General features: G+C 46.4%; 1 protein-coding gene across 1 annotated transcript in view; it reads right to left on the bottom strand.

Moving 5' to 3' along the window:
• itga4 (integrin alpha 4) overlaps positions 1-25,290 on the bottom strand; it is a 205,085-nt gene that overhangs the window by 151,137 nt on the left and 28,658 nt on the right. Inside the window, exons 2-7 of the mRNA XM_084314032.1 lie at positions 25,117-25,238; positions 24,382-24,470; positions 24,112-24,244; positions 23,584-23,651; positions 21,840-21,981; positions 2,938-3,023 (exon numbers count right to left, since the gene is read on the bottom strand). Of these exons, the coding sequence (XP_084170158.1) occupies positions 2,938-3,023; positions 21,840-21,981; positions 23,584-23,651; positions 24,112-24,244; positions 24,382-24,470; positions 25,117-25,238 (640 nt within the window). The remainder of the gene's footprint in view (positions 1-2,937; positions 3,024-21,839; positions 21,982-23,583; positions 23,652-24,111; positions 24,245-24,381; positions 24,471-25,116; positions 25,239-25,290) is intronic.

The following is a 25,290-nucleotide window of genomic DNA, read 5'->3' as shown; positions in this document are numbered from 1 at the left end:
GTGTCATTTTAACAGCAGATACACTTTCTTAAATTCCATTGTCCCCGACAGTGCGGTGTGACGGGGAGCTCGGACGGGAATCGGGATGTGTTTGGCTGGTGTTATGATAGCATTAGCTGGAAAGATAGCTAGTTGGAACAACATCCGCTTTAACGTTACATCAAATCAGATGATCGCCTGTCCTTTCTCCAGGACCTAACACTGTCCGTGACCGTCTATCAACAATAATGCACCCACGGTGAATTGTATTTAAGTTAAGTAGCTACGGACTAGCGTTAGCTGACTATTACTAACGTTATCAAATGTCAATGCGGGAAGACGAGCTAGGTCAGTTAGCTTAGCTTGATAACGTTACCGTGTCTAAAGTTGGTGCTATTCATAATCCGGCAATAATGGCTGCAGACCTGCAAGCAAAGTACAGCAAGTGCCAAAGGATAAGAGTCTGAGGCGGAGTTTCAAAAGAGAATGTTGAATATTTATTTTGCATCAAAAATCACAACATGACGTTCTATCTGCCACTAGCTTACAGACTGAATAGGGTATATCTGCAGAGCCACTGAGTAGCGAGTGCAACACCGTTTAATGTCCGTGTGGATCATTGGAGTAGGGTATATCTGCAGTGCTGCAGCCCATACTCATTGATTAATGATACTAATACAAATCTATACAATCACCTGTTGTTGAATAAATACCATACGTTCTAGTTATTACTAAAAAACAGTATAACAGTATCTGTAAAAAAATAAAAAAAAGTATAATTTATATAATTTTTTTTTATGCACTGGTATCGGATAAATATCGGTATCGGCCGATACCCAAAGCTTAGGTATCGGAATCGGATCGGAAAGGGAAAAATGGTATCGGAACATCTCTACTAATTACCAGACGACCGCTCTACCTCCTGAGCCACTAATTACCAGACGACCGCTCTACCTCCTGAGCCACTGATTACCAGACAACCGCTCTACCTCCTGAGCCACTAATTACCAGACGACTGCTCTTCCTCCTGAGCCACTGATTACCAGACAACTGCTCTTCCTCCTGAGCCACTAATTACCAGACTGCTCTTCCTCCTGAGCCACTGATTACCAGACGACTGCTCTTCCTCCTGAGCCACTGATTACCAGATGACTACTCTTCCTCCTGAGCCACTGATTACCAGACAACCGCTCTACCTCCTGAGCCACTGATTACCAGACGACCGCTCTACCTCCTGAGCCACTAATTACCAGACGACCGCTCTACCTCCTGAGCCACTGCTTCCCAGACGACGCTCTTCATCCTGAGCCACTGTCTAACCTTCACATTCTGATTACCCTGTTGACCACTCTACCTCATTCATTCATCTTCATACTCGCACCTAGACACACGCATCTGTTTGAATGCGCGCACACAAACACACATACTTTCTTTCTTAACTTTTCTTTTATTCTTAACTGTGTTTTTTATTTTATTATCAATATATAATTTTTTGTGTATTCCTGTTGGGGCCTCTTGGACCAGATCGACATTGTAAATAAGAAACCTGTTCTTAATGTTTTATCTGGCTAAATAAAGGTAATATACTGTATATATATACCTCCTCAGCCACTGTCGGCCCTTTGTTTTTGTTGTGAAATAAAGGTTGGCATGGCAGCGCAGCGCTGGGTCACGCCCCTCATTTCCTGCGCTCGGCTCCCCTTGCTTCCCCTTTTGGTCCCTCCTGGTGTCAATCAGAGCAACCAGCGATCTCCACGAAATATGCTCAGTCAATGAAGGAAATACCAACAAATGGAATTCGGTGTTGACTCATAAAAGAAACAACATTTTGGAGTATTATATACAAATTTCGGGAGGATGCCCGCACTATGACGTGCACCCATTAATTTCCTCATACCCTGGCCTGGCCCTATTCCCACGGTTCCACCTATCCAGCCCAACCGAACCGATCTATTCAATACACGATTTGGCTCCATCGATGCGGTTCTGGGGCGGCTCGCCATTCGCCCAATTTCCTGCAGTATTCCCTTTAAAATCCCCTTTTTTCGAAACAAAAGGTACGTGTGGCAAATGTCTTTGTTTATATACTGATCATTCATTGTAATGTATTATGGGCTTTACTCATTTGCATAGTTTATATCCAGACCGTAAATAAGGTAAGGTATCAAAATTTTTAGAATTGCAATAATCTGTAACTATAATTAGTCAATATAATGATTATAAGTTATCCTGAATATCCTGGCTTCGCCATCTACAAGTCACTTGTCTAATTATGCTTTCTTGTCAACCTATTCAGAGCAAGCAACCCCCCCCCCACCCTCATGTTTAAAGGCCACATTCACGGAGCCCAACTCGGGGGGATTGGGGAAGAAGGGTCTCTGTCCCATAAAATTACATATAACATCTACCCCTATCGGACAAGCGCTCAGCTCCCCCACCGAGGCCTATCATGGAGTCTATCATGGGCCTATGTGATCTTATCCCCCTCAGGAGGCCACTCCGTCTGGAGGCTGGTCGTAGGCTAACAGAGTCTAGTCCCCCTTTCAGAGTCTACTCTAACGGTTTGACAGACAAGTGCTCTTGTGAAAGGTCCCCTTTTCTTTCCCTTCCCTCATCCAATCCCCACTGAGTGCACCTTCCCAGGAGCGTGTGGCTCCAGGTGCATCCTCCCCAAGCCGCCTGCATCACATCAGGCTGTTGCATCGTTGCTAATAAACTATCGATTTCTATGGAATTTGTTAAACCTATACTTTGTTGTCATTGTGTGGGTTGAACTCGTGAATGCTTATTTTATGGGACGGGTGACAACATTCTCTCTCCTCTAAGTACAGACAGACAGACAGACAGACAGACAGACAGACAGACAGACAGACAGACAGACAGACAGACAGACAGACAGACAGACAGACAGACAGACAGACAGACAGACAGAGAGACAGACAGAGGATTGCCCCCTACCTTCCCAGTCTGGCTGTGTTGTGGAGCTCCGCCCACCACCTCAGTAGTACCAGGATGTAGGAAGTGACCAGCGCCAACAGAGTAACCTGGAGACAACAAGAAAGTCTTATCTCACAGATCTTAGTGTTAGGCTGGGTGTTAATTTTCATGTTGCTATGGAGAATAAACAGAGTCGTATCTAACATATCTTAGTGTTAAGATGGGTTTTAGTCTTCATGTTGCTATGGATAATAAACAGTCTTATCTAACAGATCTTAGTATTAAGATGGGTGTAGTCTTCATGTTGCTATGGATAATACACAGTCTTATCTAACAGATCTTAGATCTTAGTGTTAAGCTGTGTATTAGTCCTCATGTTGCTATGGAGAATAAACAGTATTATCTAACAGATCTTAGTGTTAAGATGGGTGTTAGTCTTCATGTTGCTATGGATAATAAACAGAGTCTTATCTAACAGATCTTATACAACGGCATGCAAATTTCTCGATTCTGATTGGCTGAAACAGTCATTTTACACGTCTTTATTGGCAACAATCCACGCTGCTGGCCCAGGACCCGCCCACAACCGACCCACATCACATCACTCCGCCGGATCACAAGAAGGTGGCCAATAATATTTACAAATGGATATGTTAATGGCGACTAAACGACTAAATATGAAGCGATTCTGTCAAGGGGAATGTGTTAGCCCTTTAAACAATGTTGGATGATGTAATTGATGGGTCTTGAGGCAATCTAGAACAAAAGAAAAATCGCGGTTTGATTGATAGATTAATTGATTGATTTAAATTTCTACTTCCTTCTTGCTACTGACTGCAGCGTTCTCTCTCACTGTCCGACGCTGGCGTACCCACAAACACACACACACACATACACACACACACACACACACACACACACACACACACACATACACACACACACGCACACACACACTGTGACACACACACACACACACACACACGCACACACACACACACACACTCCTGTCTGCAACAGCGGGGGAGTCAGACTGAGAGAGAAGCAGCGCTGTTTTAAGTGAGCATGGTCTATTGAATTGATTGATTGGTTGATTGCTAATTTTATTACTGTACCCCTGGTTTCCAACTGGTTAAGTTTAGGCTAAAAGAAATAAATAAAAAAATAGGGCGAAGAAAACGTTTTTTTCCTATGCATTCCCTTAACAATTGTGTGTATTGAGCCGTACTGTATTGTACCCATTCTGCATCTGGTAATAAAATTTTCAATCAATCATTCCAATAATACACAGTTGGATGTGTTAGTTGGTTGGATGCACTTCAAGCTGCTTCCACATGAGGCAACTTCTCTCAATCATTCCAATAATACACAGTTGGATGTGTTAGTTTGGTTGGATGCACTTCAAGCTGCTTCCACATGGAGTTGTGGGAACTACTTTTTCTGGCGGATGGTTTTTTCAATAAATCTTCGATTAATGTGTGTTTATTGTATAGAAATAAGGTTGGATGAATCTGGCAGTTGTATAAAAGCTTTACACCACGTGCAGTCGTGATTTGTGACCAATAAACCATGCCTAGGGGGGTCTAACGACCCTCGGCTGCGCCTCGGGCCTAACAACCACCCCTAGGCATGGTTTATTGGTCACAAACCACTCCTGCGTGTGATGTAATGCTTAATTAGTGTTAAGCTGTGTATTAGACTTCATGTTGCTATGGAGAATAAACAGTAATATCTAACAGATCTTAGTGTTAGGCTGTGTTAGGGCTGGGTGATAAAACGATAACGATAATTATCGCGATATATTTTAATAATCATATTGATTGATAATAAAAGAAATATCAATACATTTATCTTTTTATTTTGTGTGACCTGCAACAGGGCTGTTTTAAAACCAGAGACAGTGGACAGATTTGTCTTTCTTGCCTGCAACTTAAAGTAATGGCTTTGCTTGTCCTCACTTCTCACTTCTTCAACCATTATCTGAAATGATAATATAAAAAAAATAAAAATAAAATAAAAAATCTAACCCTGACTAACCTTACATGCACTTGTCCTAATAAACTAACCTACACTGTAACACGCAACACTTTGATAAACATTGTTACTCAGCTGATAAGAGTTGTACCCTTCTTGCTGTCTTGTCGTACAGAACTTGTAAGTCGCTTTGGATAAAAGCGTCAGCTAAATGACTAAATGTAAATGTAAATGTAAATGACAATACTGACCAAATTGAGATTTCTTTTTCTCTTGTCCATTTATTTAGTTTGCTTTCTAATTTAAAATACAGTTTGAAACCGCCTGTACACATGTGCTAGCAGAGCTAGTCTCCAGTCGCGAGTCACGGTGCACATGTGCTGTGGTTTGTCCACCAAAAAACCGGACCGGATTGCAACACAGTTTCTTTCTAGATGTTCACAGAAAGATTAAAAAAAAAACAATATTCGTTGTATTTTATGGCAATAACGTTCAGGTTTGTTCGACCCGTGAGATATAATCACGAAAATCACGCCAATATTTATTTTTCTTTGACAGCGGCTGGTGTGAGCTGGGTGGGGTAGTTTTATGAAATGTCGCTGTCCATCGATAGCCCTGGGTCTCCTCTTTCTTAGGACTACAATGATTTCATGACGCCGTCATTTCCATCTAAATCATCCAGTTTCCGATGATATCAAGATAATCCAGGATCAGTTATCAGGATCAATGTCACCCACTGTAACAGAGAAGCCGTTGGCCTTGCTGAGTTTGCTATTTGATCCAAAGAGAATGGATTCTGTTTTACCCAGGTGTAATGATAGTTTGTTATCAGTGAGCCAGGTGCAGATTCTGCCGAGTTCAGAGCTGAGGGCTTTTTCAACCTGCAACTTGTCCCTGTCCGATGGCGCTCTTCTGCAACCAGACAGTCCGCTTGTGTTTCTGGGCCAAACATTACCGGCCGGTAATGTTACTGGACCTGAAAAGGTATCCGGGACCGGATCCGTCGTAGTGCCCGAAAAAGTATGCATCATCGCCCGGTTGAAACCGACAGCGAAGCAGCCAGTTCGGATTTATCCGACAGCGATCAAGGCTCTGATGAATGGGAGCCAATCCCAAGGGCGTCTTCTCCATTTACCAGTGGTAAAAACAGAGCACGTGTGGGAGAGGGGGGGGGGGGGGGAGTCTGTGAGGGGAAGGGGGGGGGGGTGGGGGGGGGTCAGGTGAGATGAAAGGTGAAGGGGGGAGGGTTGGAGCATGACTGGGAATTGTTTGACAACTGGGGACACTTTTTGAAAGAAAACAGCTAACTGCTAACTAAGGCCCATGTTCGACTAGTGTTTTTGTGGTCGTTTTTTGAATACGTTTGAATACGTTTCATGTCCCTTTTACACAGAAATGCGTTTTTTGGCGTTTTTTGGCGGATACGTTGTGGCCCCTACTGAAACGCTAAATTGTGTTTTCCGTTTTTGAGCAGCGCCAAAACTCGCCGACAACAGTCGTGTAGCCTTCACGGAGCCGTTGTTGCGAAAACGCCCATGCGCAGTAGATACCACCTGCATGCCCTTCCGGTGACAACAGAGTGTGTGTGTGTGGGTGTGTGTGTGTGTTTGGGACAGAGCTCCGTGTCCCAAATAGCTGCAGCTACCATGTGTTGTCAAGTTATTGTTATAAGGACCCCAGTCCAAGCTACAACAGTCTGCATTCCCTTAACAATTGTTTGTATTGAGCCGTATTGTATTGTACCCATTATGCAATATGTTAAATAAAGTTTACATCCATTCATTCTGCTAGCATTACCGATTGGTTGAGCACTGCCACTGGCTAACATGAGCTAGCGTTAGCTATCAGACCCTGTTAGCTCAAAGCTCCTCTTTCAACTTAACAAGCATTAAACAAAATGGCCCAGTCATCTATTCACCTTTGTTTAATACACACAGCGTTGTCTCTAATGTTATCTAACTACTGATAGCTCCCGATATCATCAGTTTGGTGCTGGCTAACTAGCGTGAGCTAACGTTAGCTTCTAGCCACAATACTATACTGTTATAATGGCATATTCCATTGACGTTAGCATGCAGCTAACAATGTAGCTACCGATCTTTTTTTAGACAAAACTATCCGCTCTTGGTGGTCACTTGTGTTGATGTTAGTTTTGTTTCATCAACAAATGACAGGCAGAACACACAGTGAATGTATCCGTTTTGTTTATTGCACTTTTATTAGACTTTGCTGAAAAAGAATTGCTGCATTGGGTAAATAGGCAAAGATGGTGGCGCCCATAGGCGCCCGCCTTGTTGACATTTTCTTTGCAGGAAGTGTATTGGCACATTCAAGTTCTGATTGGTTGAAATTGCCTTCATGTTCGCCACCTACTGCCACCTACTGCTTTGGCAGTGTACTATATCACTGTGCTCAGGTGACAAAACAAAAGTACTCGGGTTGCAAACGTATGTCTCACTTGGCTACCGTTGCGTTGCGATCTGGAGAAACCGAAAACGAAACTAAGGTGTAACCGGCGCCTAAAACCCCACAGGACAATGTGTCTTCTCTCATTCATTCTAAGTGCCATAAAGTCATGCACCACCAGCCTGATACATGCTGGCAGTGAAAATAATTGATTTGATTTTGTGTACATCCTTACCAAACAATTTTATATACATTTACGTTTACATTTAGTCATTTAGCTGACGCTTTTATCCAAAGCGACTTACAAGTTCTGTACGACAAGTCATCAGGAAGGGTACAACTTTATCAGCTGAGTAACAATGTTCATCAAAGTGTTGCGTGTTACAGTGTAGGTTAGTTTATTAAGACAAGTGCATGACAGTAAGGTTAGTTAGGGTTAGGTCTTAAAAAAAATATATATATAATTTATTTCAGATAATGGTTGAAGAAGTGCATCTTTAGTCGACGGCGAAAGATTGGACGGGTTTTGGCTGTCCTAACTGTGGTGGGTAGTTCATTCCACCATTGTGGGGCAAGGACTGAGAATAGGCGACTTCTCTTTGATGACCCTCCCGGAGCTTGTATAAGAGTAGGTCTGAGGCGGCCAGAAGATGCAGAGCGTAGGGGTCTTGAGGGTGTGTAGTTAGAGACCATTGACCGGAGGTAGGCGGGAGCGGTTCCCTTTGCCGCATTGTATGCTAGGTCGAGGGCCTTGAAGCGGATTCGTGCAGCAATGGGGAGCCAGTGCAGGTCCCTAAGAAGTGGGGTGACATGGGCCGACTTCGGTAGGTTTGAGATCAGGCGGGCCGCTGCGTTCTGAATGAGTTCAAGAGGCTTGGTGGCAGTGGCCAGGAGGCCAGCGAGCAGTGTGTTGCAGTAGTCGAGGCGGGAAATGACTGTTGATTGGACGAGGAGTTGGGTGGCTTCTTTTGTCAGGAAGGGGCGGATCCTTCTGACGTTGCTCAGGAGGAATCTGCAGGTTCTGGTTGTCGCTGCGATGTGAGAAGAGAAGTTCAACTGGTCGTCGAGGACAACACCAAGGTTCTTGGCGGTCGGGGATGCGGTCACAGCTGCATTCTCGACTGTGATGGAAAGGTCGGTCAGGGGGGAGGATTTGGCCGGCAGGTGGAGCAGTTCTGTTTTGCTTAGGTTCAGTTTGAGGTGGTTGTTTGTCATCCAGGCCGAGATCCGCTCAGAGACGTGGATATCTGAGGGAGGGAAGGAGAGGAAGAGTTGAGTATCATTGGCATAACAATGATACGAGAAGCCATGAGACGTGATAATGTTACCCAGTGATTTAGTGTAGAGGGAGAAGAGAAGGGGTCCTAGGACCGAGCCCTGGGGGACACCCGTCCGCAGGGGGCGGGTGGCCGACAGGGTCCCTCTCCATGACACTTGGTAGGAGCGGTCATTGAGGTATGATGTCAGCCATGTCAGCACAGAGCCAACCACTCCCATTCCTGCGAGGGCCGTGAGGAGGATCTGATGGTTGACTGTGTCGAAGGCTGCCGATAGATCTAGGAGAATCAGGACAGAGGAGAGGCCCTTCGCTTTTGCTAAGTGAAGTGCCTCTGTGACCGTTTCTGTGGAGTGGCCAGTCCGGAAGCCAGACTGATTAGGGTCTAGGAGGTCATTCTGTAAGAGATAAGCAGTAAGTTGGTTGGATACAGCACGTTCAAGTGTTTTAGAAAGGAAGGAGAGGAGAGAGACAGGACGATAGTTGCCTATGACGGTAGGGTTCAGGGTTGGTTTTTTTTATGAGAGGTGTAAATGAGGGGTACAATTCCCTGACTGTATTGATAAGTATGGTATCATTAAACCACTACCGTCTTATGTACTTTAATTACTGGCCATACAGTACATGATATATATATATATGATGAACACTTCCCACAATGAATCGGTTCCACACAAAGTTATAATTAAGTATTTATTGCAGCAAAAGGTACATAATATACTTCTCTAATTTACTTTGAATGCGCTTATAAGGCAAAGGAATGTGCGTAGGCAAATCAATAATGAATGTCCATTCTCTGGTTACGCAGGAGGTAATTATACAACCTGAATCTTAGGGAATTATATCTATGGTGCACTAGTGATATATAGCGGGAGATACTGGAAGGGTCCCCCCGGTTGTAAGCCAGCAGGGGTAGAGGATCTGTCGGTAGTAGAGCCTGGGTCAACGATGATAAGGAGACTCTGAGTACGGGAGACGTTGCAATAAGATCTTGATCCACAGATGAATACAGCTGTTCTCCGTAGCCTGTAGATCCACAGGGAAGAAAGCTAGCCTGCCTCAGGCTCTCTGAGGCGCAGACTCGACGTGGCTCCTCACAGGGTAAATCCCACACACGTGTAGGCGTCGGCGATTCTCCGCTCCATTAATCACAGGACCAAAAGCAAATATAATCCAGCCGCAAAGGGCTATGTAGTCGTCGGGTAGATTAATCCAGTGTACATGTCCACACGGTTCTCGTCTAGGGCTCCTCGGGTGAAAGCGCCATGAAGCAGCCCAGCCTGGATAAGCACTCTAGCTGATACGAGGAAGCGTTGGTGATGCTGGTCACTGTAGAACTTTAGCCGCACGATACACTATACACAAATAGACTATTACTGACTTAATAGAAATATGTCGCACTCGACAGTATAGCGCCAAACTCTGACAATTCAGTTATTAATTCGCACGCGGTCTCAATGCTCTATTTGGGGCCAAACAGGCCATACTTCACTGCACGTCGTATCGTGGGTGAGGCTTCAACTTATTGGGTAACAACACTAAGTTTCTCTAAGACTAAGTGCTTCTGTATTCACCTGCGCCATATTTATATGCACGGCGAACAATCTAGTGCCAACCTCATTTCTGTCTTGTATTCTTGGGCAAGGCCGGGCATGTACAGACATGTCTTGACGGTGGCTTTGAACCTGACTCTGGAGGCATGGCCTTGGCGCCTGTGGACCGCTGTCCAATAGGAGAATGAAATATTATGGTCTGTACTAGGCTAAAGGGATATTCCGTGTATATGTACAAGGAATATACAAGGGATATCAAACGATATACAAATATTATGCAATATATATCAATCAATAAATATATATATTCGGTTTAATCTGATCCTTTGTAACAGCCGCCTCCTAATTAGTCCCACCTAATTAGCTAAGCAGAGACAGATTAACCGCACTGTCCACTACTCAATGTCTGTTGTGAGGGGTCGGGCAGTTCACAAAGTCATGGGGTCATGGTCGTCATCGATAGTATCGGGGAGCCTTGGCAGTTCTATTAGCCTCGCCACGGGTCGGGTGTAGATCCGTCCTTGGACGAGCACTTCGGCTGCTCGGACCTTTCCGTCGGCACCGGTGATCACTTTGCTTACGCGGCCAGCCGGCCACATAGCTCGGGGTAGTGACTGGTCGATAATCATGACGACTGTTCCTTCTGTCAAATTGTCTCTCTCTTTCACCCATTTCTGGCGGGTCTGTAGAGACGGTAGATAGTGGAGTAGGAAGCTGTTCCAAAACTTGTCAGCCAATACTTGACTGTACCTCCACATTCTTCGGCCGTTCGCTTCTTCAGGCCTGTACATTGTCTGTGGTAGCGCGGGGTCCAGCCGCTCCATCAAGAGTGTGTTGGGGGTGACTGGGTCGACATCTGCTACATCACTTGAGACGTAACCGAGGGGCTTTGAGTTCAATACTCCCTCGATCTCCGTGAGGACTGTCATTAGGACTTCTTCCGTCACGGTCTGGGCCCCAAGCACGGCGTACAGGGCTGTCTTTATTGAACGTACTTCTCGTTCCCAAGTTCCACCGAAGTGAGGTGCACTCGGGGGATTAAACTGGAAGTCAATCTGGGATGGAGCGAGGTGGGTCTTAAGTTCTGGGCCCATAGCTTGGAAGCTCTCTCTCAGCTCTCTTTCTCCGCCTTTGAAGTTTGTCCCGTGATCGGACAATAGTATAGACGGTTTGCCTTTCCGCGATGTGAATCTTCGGAAGGCCATAAGGAATGAGTCTGTGCTCATGGTTGGAAGGAGTTCTATATGCATCGCTCGGGTGGTCATGCATTTGAATACAATACCCCACCGCTTCTCGGTTCCTCTTCCTTTCTTTATATACAGCAGGCCGAAACAGTCCATACCGGTGGAGTGAAAAGGCTTGTCGCCGAGTCGGAGGCGACAGGGAGGTAGGTCAGCCATCCGGGGTATACTGGGCTGCGCTCGCCACTTACGACAGTCTAGACAGGTTCGCTGGAAGCGCCGCACTGCTTCTCTCCCTTGCAGTATCCAATAACGAAGTCTGATCTCCGCGAAGACTCTCTCTGCCCCGGCGTGATGCACATCCTCGTCGTATTTCTTTATGATCAGCTCTGTGACCTTGTGTCGGCTGTTTAAGACTATCGGGTACTTGACGTCATCCGGTAAGTCTGGAGCTCTCCGCAGACAACCACCCACTCTGATGAGACCATGGGCGTCGCTCTCGGGGGCTAGGTGGAGCAGTCTGCTGTCTGATGGGACGGGCTTTGCTCACTGTAGACAGCCTAGCTCATCGGGAAACGAGTCTCTCTGGGCTTGTTGTAGTAGAAGAAGTTCTGCTTCTTCGTAGTCAGCTGCAGTAATGTCAGTAGTGAGCTGAACCTCTGGGTGGTGCCACAGGAATGTCTTTAGCTGCGCACTCTCTAGGGTGAGGCAATCGTCTATGTCGGGGTCTGTGGAGACGAGTGTGTTCAATCCACAGAACATAGATTTCTTGTTTTCGGCCTCCTCTTTACTTGCTTCCCGTGGGGTGGGTGTAGGCCACTCTTCTTCCGGGAGCTTGAGGAACTCTGGCCCGTCACTGTATAGGTTGTGACGGGTGAGGTCATCCAGGGACATTCCCCGGGTGATGACGTCAGCTGGGTTGTGTTTTGTGTCCACATACCTCCAGCTTGCTACTTCTGTTAAATCTTGAATCTCTGTGACTCTGACTCCCACGAAGACCTTGTATCTGCACGAATCGGACCGGATCCATGTGAGTACTGTCGTGGAGTCTGACCACAAGATTGTTCTTTGCACCGGAATGGTGAGTTCACGTTGGATTAACGTGGCGAGTTGCGCTCCTGCTAGGGCTGTGCAGAGCTCTAGACGCGGGATAGATTGTTGCTTTCGTGGGGCTATTCTTGAGCGAGCCAGGATGAAAGCAGTATGTATTTCTCCTCCCTCCTCTCGGGCACGCAAGTAGGCCACCGAACCGTAGGCTACTTCGGAGGCGTCGCTGAAGACGTGCAGGTCCATCTGGCACGTCTCCGGCCTCACTGTGGGTGGGAAGTAGCTGCGGCGTATGTTGACACCTGGGAGTGAGCTGAGTTCCGTCTCCCACTCTCTCCATGTGGACGCAAGGTGCTCGGGTATGGGGTCGTCCCAGCCCTGGTCCTTGTCCCATAACGCTCTTACAATCATCTTTGCCCTGGTGGTGTAAGGTAGAATACATCCCAACGGGTCATATTGTCTGGCGAGTGTTCTGTATACACTCCGTCTGGTGGTCGGTAGTGCAGTCGACCTTCCCTGCTCCTTGGTCAGGGGTGTGTGTTTATAATGGAGCGAGTCTGTTTTGAAGCGCCAGACTAGTCCTAATGTCATTTCTTGGGCTTCTCCTGGGATGGTCGCCATCCAGGTCTCGCTGCTTGCTGCCTTGTCCTCGGGGGAGAGGCTGCGCAATACTTGCGGGTCGCTGCTGGCCCACTGCCTGAGATCAAAGCCGCCTTTGATCAGGGAGGCGCAGAGCTTGAGTAGAAGGGCCTCGGCTTCTTCTGGCGTCGAGACGCTTTGCAGACAGTTGTCCACGTAGAAACTATTTCCTACACTTTGTCGGACCTCTTCATCAGCTGCTGGATCCTCTGCGACGTGCTTTTGCAGTGCAAACGTAGCACAGCATGGGCTGCATGTGGTTCCGAAAGGGAGGACTTCCCATTGATAGATGGCTGGTTGCTCATCCCCGATCCTCTCTCTCCAGCAGGGGCTTGTCCTCCTCCACTAGTCTCACCTGCAGGAACATCCCTTTGATGTCGCCGCTGATGGCCACCTTGTCTTGGCGGAAACGTAGTAACACGCCTAGTAGAGAGGGGCCGAGTGTTGGGCCGGGCAAGAGCTCTTTATTCAGATTTTGTGATCCGATCTGGTAGCTGCAGTTGAACACAATACGATCCTTGCCGTTGTGGTGGACTTTGTGGTGCGGCACGTACCATGATTCGGTCGTCTGATCGGCCTCTTTAATGTCAATTTTCTTTATGTGTCCCGCTGGGATTAGCTTGTTAATCTCAGCACGGTACACAGTCTCTTGAGCGGGGTCTCTGGCTAGGCGCCGCTCTGTGTTCAATAGATACCGCTCCGTCGCTTCTTTTGGGGCGTGGAAGGTAGGCATACCCTCTCGCCTCAGGAGTGGAGTTGCGTATCTCATCACTCCGTTGACTTTGACTCTCTTTGTCTCCTGCTCGAGGAGGGCTATAGCGTAAATGTCTTCCTTGGAACGAATGTCTTTCTTTTCATTCTTAAAGGGCATTGTCTCTAGTGTCCATAGCCTCTCGACATGCTGTAGGAGGGTGGTGTCTTCTTCTGTCACTCTGGAGTGGAGGCAGTTAGTGGCTGCTGTTCGGTTAAGAGACTTAGCGAGGGGGCCTTGTAATGTCCATCCTAGGCGGGTCTCGACTGCTGCAGGACAGCCTCTGGGCCCTGTGTGGACCCGGTCTATCGGGACGATGAGGTCTGCATGGTCGGAGCCTATCAGCAGGGTCGGGGTGGCACCGTCTATGAGCGGTATAGGTAGTTGACGCAGGTGCACATATTTATCCATCAGCTTGGCGATGGGGTAGGTGTACTGCGACAGGCCTATTTCTTGGCTGGTGAAAGCGTTAGTAATCCTATACCGTCTCTCTGGCTGCCCGCTTGCTGCGATAGTGAAGGAGACATTCTCGCCCTTTATCGTCTTTAGATCTCTTCTTATTGTCCGAATCGTCATCTGGTTTTCGCTCCCCCGCAGCCCCAGCTGGGCCGCAGCGGACGCGAGGAGAAGGGTCTTCTCTGACCCGTCGTCAAGGACGGAGTAAGTGTCCATGACCTTATCTTGGTAACTCAGTGTTACGCGGACCACCTTTAAGAGCACCCGGGCGCCCCCGCTGCTGGCGGGGTCAATGTACATAACACTTGCCTTTGTGCTGCTTGAGGGTGCAGGCTTTCTTGTGTTACTGTCGTGTAGGACATCTAGGTGGGCTCCGTCACACCGACTACACCTCTTCTTTAAGCGGCAATCGGCTGCCATGTGACTGCGCGCACATCGGTAACAGCGTCGGTTGGACTTTATCCATTGACTCACCTCGTCGGCGGTCATCTTCTTGAACGTGTCACATTGTGACAACCAGTGTTCCTTTTCGCAGTACGGGCACACCATCTTCCACTTCACTTTCATCGAGGGGGTACTGTGGTTCTTGCTGCTCGGTACTGATTCTGATTGGTGCATGACGGTCACCAATCTGCGGCCATCGTTTGCTCTCCTAGGTCCCTCTCTGGAGCTTGTTGTGCTCCGCATGAACGTATCCAACCGTAGGCTGTTGACTTCTCTCGCCAGGAAGTCGGCTAGGTCTAGGAGGGATGGCTCGGGACCGTTAGGATCACGGTGGTCTCTTTGCCGCCTGAAGCGCTCTTGTCGGGCGGGCGGAAGCTTCTCTAAAATCCTCTCGACATTAGAGTTCGCGTACAGTTCGTGCATACCCTTTTCTCTTTGCGCCCCCAGCATCCCTACCAGGGATTGTACCTTGATAGACAGGTCATCTAGTGAGCGATTGTCTGTGGCTGGGGGTAGGCGGTCAATATGCCTTATCTCTTGTATTACGTAGTCCCATATGCGTCCATATCTTTGGTCGAGTGCTGCTAGAGCCGCTGTGTATGGGGTAGTAGAGGTGGCATAGGCCAGCGCTATATTGTGCGCTCGGGGCACCTTGAGGTGCTTCAGTAGGATAGCATACTTGTACGGTTCATCAGCTACATCGGACATCATTGTCTCTAAGCACATTCGTAGCTCCGTGTACTGTGCTCTGTTCTCATGTGTGAAGTCCGGAAACGTCGGTGTGCCAATGTATGATGCCATGGATGGCTGGCACATCGGTGAGCGTTGGAAGAGAGGCCTCCTAGGCGAGTCTCCTCTTACGCCTCTTGGTGGGCTGGTACCTGCTGGGTACCATGGCCCGCGTATCCAGGTGCTGTTCCTCGGGGCTGGTCGTGCGTCAAGCTCACCCGTGAATTGAGTCGGGGGTCTGTAGCGCAGAGCCGCGGGGGTAGAGCCTGGGCTGTACTGGACCTCCTGGTCCTGTGGAGTACTGTGCTGCTGTCGGGCTTGACTCTCCTCCTCTCCCTCTTCTTCTTCCTCTGGCAGGTCCTCTAGATCCTGTAGTCGTCTATTTAGCCTCTCCGCGGTGTAGACCGTTTATTCCTTGTAGCTGGGTCTCACTTGGACCGGTCGGGGAAGGAGTTCGGAGGGGGGTATAGGCTCTCTCTGGTGGTCGGGCTCAGGGTCGCTTGATCGGGTAGGGGAGGGTGCCCTTGACCCTTGTCTTGACGAGGCCCTGGAACCCTGTGCGGAGGGAGGGGGTGTTGCCCTGGTGATCAGCTGCTCCATTATCTGCGCTTGTAATCGGTCGCGCTCGGCTTCGCGCTTGGTGAGAGCGAGGTCGCGCTCTGCTTCTCTTTGGGCACCGGCAGCGGCGCGCTGGGCTTCGGCGGCGGCGCGCTGGGCTTCGGCCCGGTCCCTTCCCATATTCTCTTCCGTCTGAAGGCGTCTAATCTCTAGACGTATACGATCTTCGTCGCTCCGTTGCTGCGCTTGAAGGCGTTCTCTTTCCATGGAAGAATGTTCGCGCTCACTAAGCGTCTGTGCTTGGAGTCGATCGCGCTCTGTTGAGGCTGCCAAGCTGGCGAGGAATGCCTGTGCCAGCATCTTGTCCGCCTCGCTGGGGGAAGACGCTGGTTGGGGTGATCCGCTCCTGGCAGTACTCGTTGGAGATCTGTTCTCCTGTGGCGAGTCCTGGAGATCCATCTCCGGGGTGCTCGCCTCTTCTTGTAGCGGGTCGAGTTCCATCCCTGGAGGGCTGTCTTTATCCTGGAGCTCTCCGGGGACTACTTCTTCGGTCTTGGCGGGGGGTAAAGTCATGTCGGGTCCCTCCTGGTCCCTACCGTGAGCTTGGTCAGTTACGTTAGAACCCACTAGGGCCTCTATTGGCGGGGTAACCTGGTCGATAGGGTCGGACATAATTTTACTATCTACTTTTTCCTGTAGAAAGCTAGGTAGTATATTGGCAACGTAATCCTCTAAGTACTGAGGTGTCTGCCGTCTACGCTGCGGGCGATCTACTTTAGGAGAACCGTTTTGTGGAGTGTTCATCATTGGCCATGTCAATATTAATACCACTATATTAATATTACGCTAGTTACCCTCCGGCTCGAAGGACCAATTGTAACTGAGGGGTACAATTCCCTGACTGTATTGATAAGTATGGTATCATTAAACCACTACCGTCTTATGTACTTTAATTACTGGCCATACAGTACATGATATATATATATATGATGAACACTTCCCACAATGAATCGGTTCCACACAAAGTTATAATTAAGTATTTATTGCAGCAAAAGGTACCTAATATACTTCTCTAATTTACTTTGAATGCGCTTATAAGGCAAAGGAATGTGCGTAGGCAAATCAATAATGAATGTCCATTCTCTGGTTACGCAGGAGGTAATTATACAACCTGAATCTTAGGGAATTATATCTATGGTGCACTAGTGATATATAGCGGGAGATACTGGAAGGGTCCCCCCGGTTGTAAGCCAGCAGGGGTAGAGGATCTGTCGGTAGTAGAGCCTGGGTCAACGATGATAAGGAGACTCCGAGTACGGGAGACGGTGCAATAAGATCTTGATCCACAGACGAATACAGCTGTTCTCCGTAGCCTGTAGATCCACAGGGAAGAAAGCTAGCCTGCCTCAGGCTCTCTGAGGCGCAGACTCGACGTGGCTCCTCACAGGGTAAATCCCACACACGTGTAGGCGTCTGCGATTCTCCGCTCCATTAATCACAGGACCAAAAGCAAATATAATCCAGCCGCAAAGGGCTATGTAGTCGTCGGGTAGATTAATCCAGTGTACATGTCCACACGGTTCTCGTCTAGGGCTCCTCGGGTGAAAGCGCCATGAAGCAGCCCAGCCTGGATAAGCACTCTAGCTGATACGAGGAAGCGTTGGTGATGCTGGTCACTGTAGAACTTTAGCCGCACGATACACTATACACAAATAGACTATTACTGACTTAATAGAAATATGTCGCACTCGACGGTATAGCGCCAAACTCTGACAATTCAGTTATTAATTCGCACGCGGTCTCAATGCTCTATTTGGGGCCAAACAGGCCATACTTCACCGCACGTCGTATCGTGGGTGAGGCTTCAACTTATTGGGTAACAACACTAAGTTTCTCTAAGACTAAGTGCTTCTGTATTCACCTGCGCCATATTTATATGCACGGCGAACAATCTAGTGCCAACCTCATTTCTGTCTTGTATTCTTGGGCAAGGCCGGGCATGTACAGACATGTCTTGACGGTGGCTTTGAACCTGACTCTGGAGGCATGGCCTTGGCGCCTGTGGACCGCTGTCCAATAGGAGAATGAAATATTATGGTCTGTACTAGGCTAAAGGGATATTCCGTGTATATGTACAAGGAATATACAAGGGATATCAAACGATATACAAATATTATGCAATATATATCAATCAATAAATATATATATTCGGTTTAATCTGATCCTTTGTAACAAGAGGCGTGACTCTGATATTTGACTGTGTTTCAGACACACAGTCGAGTGAGGAACAGCTAAGCTAACCTCTTCTACTGCAGTACCACCTGTCGGCGGTAAAAGAGGTAAGAACCTTTTCTGCTCATCACACTTTTACCACACAAATAAAAAAATTTATTTTATGGTAATTACGTATTTCTATCATTTACAGCTGGTGGCAGGCCCCGTAAAAGCGGCCCAGCTGCAGATCCTCCTGTGTGGCTTAACGCAAACTGGCAGCCAAAGGACATCCCCTTCACTGCCAATCCGAGTCCTCGCAACGGTGCTGCTGATCTTCAGTCGGATCAACCAGTTGACTTTCTGGAGCTATTTATGTCTGATGAGCTGCTCCAGACCATATGTGTTCAAACCAATCTGTATACAGAGTAGTACATTAGAGCTGAAGAAGGTCAGCATCCACAGGCCAGAACACATGCATGGAAAGAAGTCACAGTTGGAGAACTAAAGAGCTTCTTTGGCCTTTTGTTTCTCACCGGTATTGTGCACAAGCCTGACCTTGAAATGTATTGGTCTACTGACGATGAGCCTATAGCTACCCTGTACTTCAGTAAAACCATGTCTCGGAATAGGTTTCAGATCATTTGGAGGTTTCTGCACTTCAGTGACAATGACTTGAGTGATACTACTGACAGGCTGTACAAAGTCCGCCCAGTCTTGGACTACCTACTCGCCAAATTCAGAGACATGTTGGTTCCTAGTGAAAACATCAGCATAGATGAAGGGATGCTTCTGTGGCGTGGGCGCCTATAGCTTTCAAGGTGTACAATCCCCAAAAGCCCATCAAATATGGCATCAAGTCATACATTCTGTGTGACTCTGAGACAGGGTACTGCTTCAGTATGAAGCCATATTGTGGACAATATTCTTCCCTAGAAGACACTTGTCTTTCTGCTCGATGGCCTAGCAGGTTACGACTACAGGTTGTACACGGACACAACTACTAGAACTCTGTGCAAATGTGCCAACTTCTTCTTGGTCTTCAAACCCATGTGTGTGGCACCCTGAGGAAGAACCACCAGCTATTAGAGAGGTGACAAATTCTGGCCTGAAAATTGGGGAGAGAATTATGCGTCACAATGACAGCGATGTTGTTGGCATGGCGGGACACATGCATTGTGAGAATGATCACAACACTCCACCAGGATGAGATGCAAACTGTTCTGGTGAAGGAGAAAGTCCACAGAGAGAAAGTGCCACAAGAGAAGCCAGCTTGTGTGGTTGAATACAACCAGTCCATGAATGGAGTTGACAGGCTGGACCAAAACATAAGTTACTATCCTTTTGTCAGGAAGTCAGCTAGGTGGACCAACAAATTTGTAGTGTATCTGTTTCAGATCTGTATATTCAATGCGTTCACCAGCAAAGCAAAGAACCCAGGTGACAACTGTAAATGTGTACTCATTCATTCTAAGTGTAGTCAAGTCCTGGACCACTTTGAGACATGCCCCAGAGTAAGCAAGTGATGACCCACCTGATAACCCACCTGAACACAATCCTAGGGCACCACACAACACCGACCCTCAGAGCAGGCTGAATGGCAATGTTGCAGCCCATGATCTTGTTCAGATCCCGCCCACCCCCAAACGAACGAACCCATCAAATAAATGCAGGGTTTGTGCCCGAAAGGAGAAGCACAGTGAGACGAGGCTCCAGTGTAAGAGCTGTGGGGTCCCCTTACATTCTGGGAAGTGTACCACACTGTACCACTCAAAAGTAAAATATACTGACAGATTTTATTGATTGTGTTTTTTGTTTGTTTTATTTGTTTTATTTATGTGAAAATGCACTTTTCTCTTTTATAATTTTGTATTATGATAAAGTATTATGCGGGTCAGCCAACAGTGATCTATTACAACTCTGAAAAGTTTTAATATGCTGTTAATTCCTGTTTTTGTACTTATTTTATACTTAAGCAAGTTCAAAAGCACTTTATCAGTGTTGTGCAGATGTCTGATGTCAGTGATGTGTCACTGAAGGCAAAATAAAAGGGTCAAATCACTTTTCTGACTGAGTCTTGTTTCACAAAAATGCATTTTTCTCTGTTTCTGTTCCCAGACAGCTGTTTTTGGTGGAAACAACCTATATTCAACTATACCAATTATGAAAGAACAGAACACGCTAGAAACACTGATGAAAGTAGAGATCCTAATCTGTTTTAGGATCTGAGATATTTCATGTGTTCATAGTCATATCACAGAATATTCTGTAGGTCTTGAAAGGTTAGCCAGAGCGCTCAAAAACCCTGGCAGAGGCTGCAGACTGTTCTATAGAAACTCTGGCGGTCATTAAGAAGGAGCTGTTTTAGTGTGAACAACACAGCCATGTGTTCTGGCGCTCAGCCAAGCCAGCGGCTCCATAACGAAGACATCTCTGAGCTTCCTGTTGACGGGTCACTGGGGACATAAAGGCTACTTCCTCTCAAATCAAGGAAACAACCTCAGCTACAATATCAAACATCTTCATCTGCCTCCTAACCAGCTCTGAAGCTGCTGCCTCAGAGCTACTCTGACAGGTTTGGGGCTTTCTGTTTGTGTTCTACGCCGTTTCTCAACAAAATAACTGCTCGTACTACTAATATAGATATTATAGATAAATAGATAGACTGACAGACAGGCAGGCAGACAAATTGTTGGATTACTACAGTTATATTCTATATAGAATATAGTTTGTATATACATTATACCAGGAACCCTCCTATATACCCAGGAACCCAAATGTATACCCAGGAACCCTCCTATATACCCAGGAACCCTCCTGTATACCCAGGAACATTCCTATATACCCAGGAACCTTCCTGTATACCCAGGAACCCTCCTATATACCCAGGAACCTTCTTGTATACCCAGGAACCCTCCTATATACCCAGGAACCTTCCTGTATACCCAGGAACGCTCCTATATACCCAGGAACCCTCCTATATACCCAGGAACCTTCCTATATACCGGGAACCCTCCTATATACCCAGGAACCCTCCTGTATACCCAGGAACCTTCCTATATACCCAGGAACCTTCCTGTATACCCAGGAACCCTCCTATATACCCAGGAACCTTCTTGTATACCCAGGAACCCTCCTATATACCCAGGAACCTTCCTGTATACCCAGGAACGCTCCTATATACCCAGGAACCCTCCTATATACCCAGGAACCTTCCTATATACCCGGGAACCCTCCTATATACCCAGGAACCATGATATATACCCAGGAACCTTCCTATATACCCAGAAACCTTCATATATACCCGGGAACCCTCCTATATACCCAGGAACCCTCCTATATACTCAGGAACCATGCTATATACCCAGGAACCCTCCTATATACCCAGGAACCCTCCTATATACCCAGGAACCCTCCTATATACCCAGGAACCATGCTATATACCCATGAACCCTCCTATATACCCAGGGTCCCTATACCCAGGGCCAGGAACCCTCCAAACTATACAGCTCCAGAAACCAGACATGCCTAGTCTGCTTTTACTAACATATTAGCAACAATGTTAGTAATGTTAGTAGTACTAGGACAAGTACATTAGGTCAGTTAGACACCACCAGCTAAATAATAGTACTATACAGTAATAACACTACCGTACTAGCATTATCAGTAGGTATATTAGTAGGTCCAGGAGAACTCACCCAGGTAGCTTCCGAAAGCCACAGCTCTCTCACTTCCCTCATCATCCTCCAGATAGGCAGACATGGCCCCGCTAGACATGTTGTAGACCAGAACTGAGCCGGTCCAGTATGCGGTACCAGGAGCTCCCATTATTATCAGGTCCTGATAAGAAATGTATTATTTACCATTAGCTAACTAATGCCAGGACCTGGTGGCACTAAAACCCTGTCAGAGGCTGTAGGCTACTTGGTCTTATATTTATAAAGTCACTTCCACAGCACACATCTTGAAAAGAAACATTCCAAAGTTTGTAATATAAGATCAGTCATGCTAACTAACAGGTCTGTACTGATATCAGATCAGCCATGCTAGCTAACAGGTCTGTACTGATATCAGACCAGCCATGCTAGCTAACAGGTCTGTACTGATATCAGACCAGCCATGCTAGTGTGAGACTTTGGCTATTTTTGCTAACACAAGGCAATTCTATTTTGCACATACTTGTAACGTTCCTAGGGCCGGCCCTGGCTGGGCCGGTTATGAAAGGAACAGTGAACATTTCCTCCCTCCTAACATTGGTCTCCTACCTCCTAGTGGTCAGCATCAGATGGGCCAGATGAGACAAGCCACCATTTTGTGTTTCTTTGTTATTGTTGATTTGATTGCTTCATGTTTGCTGTCCTTGCATTTTCCTTTCCTTGTGTAATGGTCTTCCCCTTGTCTGGTTGTGGTTTGTGATATTGCCTTTGTTATTGTTGTGTATTGATTTAGTCTAGTTTGTGGTTTATTGTTTCTGTATGTTTGGACTGGCCTCACCAGGTGTTGTCACTTATAATTAGCATAGTATTTAAGTAGGTCGTCTTCCTCTGTTCTGTGTGGCGACATACTTCCTGTTCCTCCCTCGTCATGTTGCACTGTGTTGTCATTCTGAGTAAGTGTAGTGTTTTGTTGTTTACTGTTATTTTCCGTATTCTCAAGTTCTGTTTCACTAGTACCAGCACTGCTGCACCGTTTATGTTCTTTTGTTATTTGTAGTTTAGTCTTGCCTTCTCTGTTCTGAAATAAATAGAACACCACCTTTGTGAAGAGCAACCACCGTCTCGTTCTCTGTCATATTGTAGTTCTGGGGTTCCTCCATCCTTCTGCTTACTGGGTTCTGTTCTCCCCCTATTCGTAACACATACTAGGAATGTGGTCAAATTCATGTGGACGTCAGCACCTGTTGAGGCAGGAGACGAAAGTCTAAACGAAGAACTGTCAAACTCAGCTGAAATTCTAATCTAGACCATCCCTTAAGTCTGCTATTCTAAATCTATAACCTTGTTTAGTCTTGTTTCTCTGATACTATTTTCTGAAAAGCCATATTATTGGCTTAGAATTTACCGGTGACAATATATAAGACGCTTGTTTCTCTCTGTTCTTGGCTGAATGTCTTGGCGTCTCCACACAACTCTATATTCTGCCTGTTGCAATGTATTATTTTTCCATTGCAACGTATTCTTTTTCTGTTTATGCTTTTGCTTGTTCATTTTTGAATAAACCTTTGAAAGATGAATTCTACCTTTCATTATTGAATATTCTTAGATAAAGGCAACACTAGCGAACATATCTGTACTGATATCAGATTAGCCATGCTAGCTAATAGGTCTGTACTGATATCAGACCAGCCATACTAGCTAAAAGGTCAGTACTAATATCAGATCAGCCATGATAGCTAACAGGTATGTAGCATATTATACACTGATGTTTTTCTTTTGTTTTTACCTCAGTGATGAAGTTGGAAATTCCAGCTTGACATGAAGAATAATCCTCTCCAAACTTCTTGTGGTGGTCTGAGACACAGACAGACAGACAGACAGACACAGGTAGACAGATATGTAGACCATATAGACATACATATAGACAGATAGACAGACATGTAGACCATATAGACATACATATAGACAGGTAGACAGACATGTAGACCATATAGACATACATATAGACAGGTAGACAGACATGTAGACCATATAGACAGACATAGAGACAGGTAGACAGACATGTAGACAGACATGTAAACCATATAGACAGGTAGACAGACAGGTAGACAGACATATAGACAGGTAGACCATATTGACAGACATATAGACAGGTACATCATATAAACAGACAGACAGCTTAATTAGAAAGGTGACGGGTCACATGACTAATTTGAGATCATCAGATATCACACTTGTGTGAGGTCATCATACTAATGAAGGAACCAGAAGAACATTGCTTCTAACTATGAGTTATTAACTGTGTGGTAAGTACCTCTATAGCAGGGTATCATGGGTCTGGATTGTCTGAGGTCGTTGCCATAGCGATAACAGACTCCATGAGGAAGCTTGTTGCTCTGGACGTCTCTCCTACTGTAGAACACATTCTTCCATCGATGACCGCACGCCTGACAGACAGAGACAGGCAGACAGACAGGTTAGCCAGACAGATGGGGTGTGTGTGTGTGTGGTGTGTGGTGTGTGGTGTGTGGTGTGTGGTGTGTGGTGTGTGTGTGTGTGTGTGTGTGTGCGTGTACACCAGTACCAGTATGTCTCTGGGTCCTCCGGTCAGACTGACTCCCAGCCACTGGTGGTCGCTCTCCGCCTCACACGTTTTCCCACAACCTGGCAGGTCTACACACACACATAGATATCAGTCAGTTCAATTCCGTTCAATTCAATTTAGTTCGAAGTTCAAAGATGCATTATTGGCATGAATGTCAAATAATTAACAGTATTGCTAAAGCAGTTTACAACATATTACAATGTAAAATTATCATGTCAAAACAAAACATCAACAATCATAATAATAATAATAATAATAATCATAAATAAAAAGCTTAACTCTAATAAGCTAATTAGCAGTAAAATACAGTACATGTAGTTATGTGGCTCATAATATAAATAAATAACACACGATTAAGTCACAACACTGTCCCTCAGACTAGGGCAGCTGGTCAGTGGCTCCTCCCTAAGGAGGACTTGGATTTGTTCCTCCTCTCTCAATAGAGACAAGTTTGAGATTCTTTCTGTACATTTTTAAATTAATGACTCACTAGTGTTGTTCATTATTTCACAATGTAGGAGAAAGTGCACATCGTTCTCAACCTCAACTCTATGTGTGTGTGTGTGTGTGGTGTGTGTGTGTGCGTGCGTGTGTGCGTGTGTGTGTGTGTGTGTGTGTCTCTCTCTCTCTCTCTCTCTCTCTCTCTCTCGCACATGCACACACACACACACACACACACACACACACACACACACACACACAAACAGAACCAACCTGCATATATTTGTTGACATTCTGATGTCTCAGTAGCGGTGACAGGACATTTGTAGATGGCTCCAGGGGATCGCACTGACAGGTTGTATGTGGAGTTCGCCACCGGAGCTCCTACTAATAACCTGGACAAATTAAAACACACAACATGAGCTGTTACACTGTTAACAAGCTGAT

The sequence above is a fragment of the Notolepis coatsorum genome, assembly GCF_963971535.1.
Source record: "Notolepis coatsorum genome assembly, chromosome: 5".
Classification (NCBI taxonomy): domain Eukaryota; kingdom Metazoa; phylum Chordata; class Actinopteri; order Aulopiformes; family Paralepididae; genus Notolepis; species Notolepis coatsorum.
Note: the sequence above shows the minus strand (reverse complement) of the source record. Positions and strands in the feature narration are given on the sequence as shown.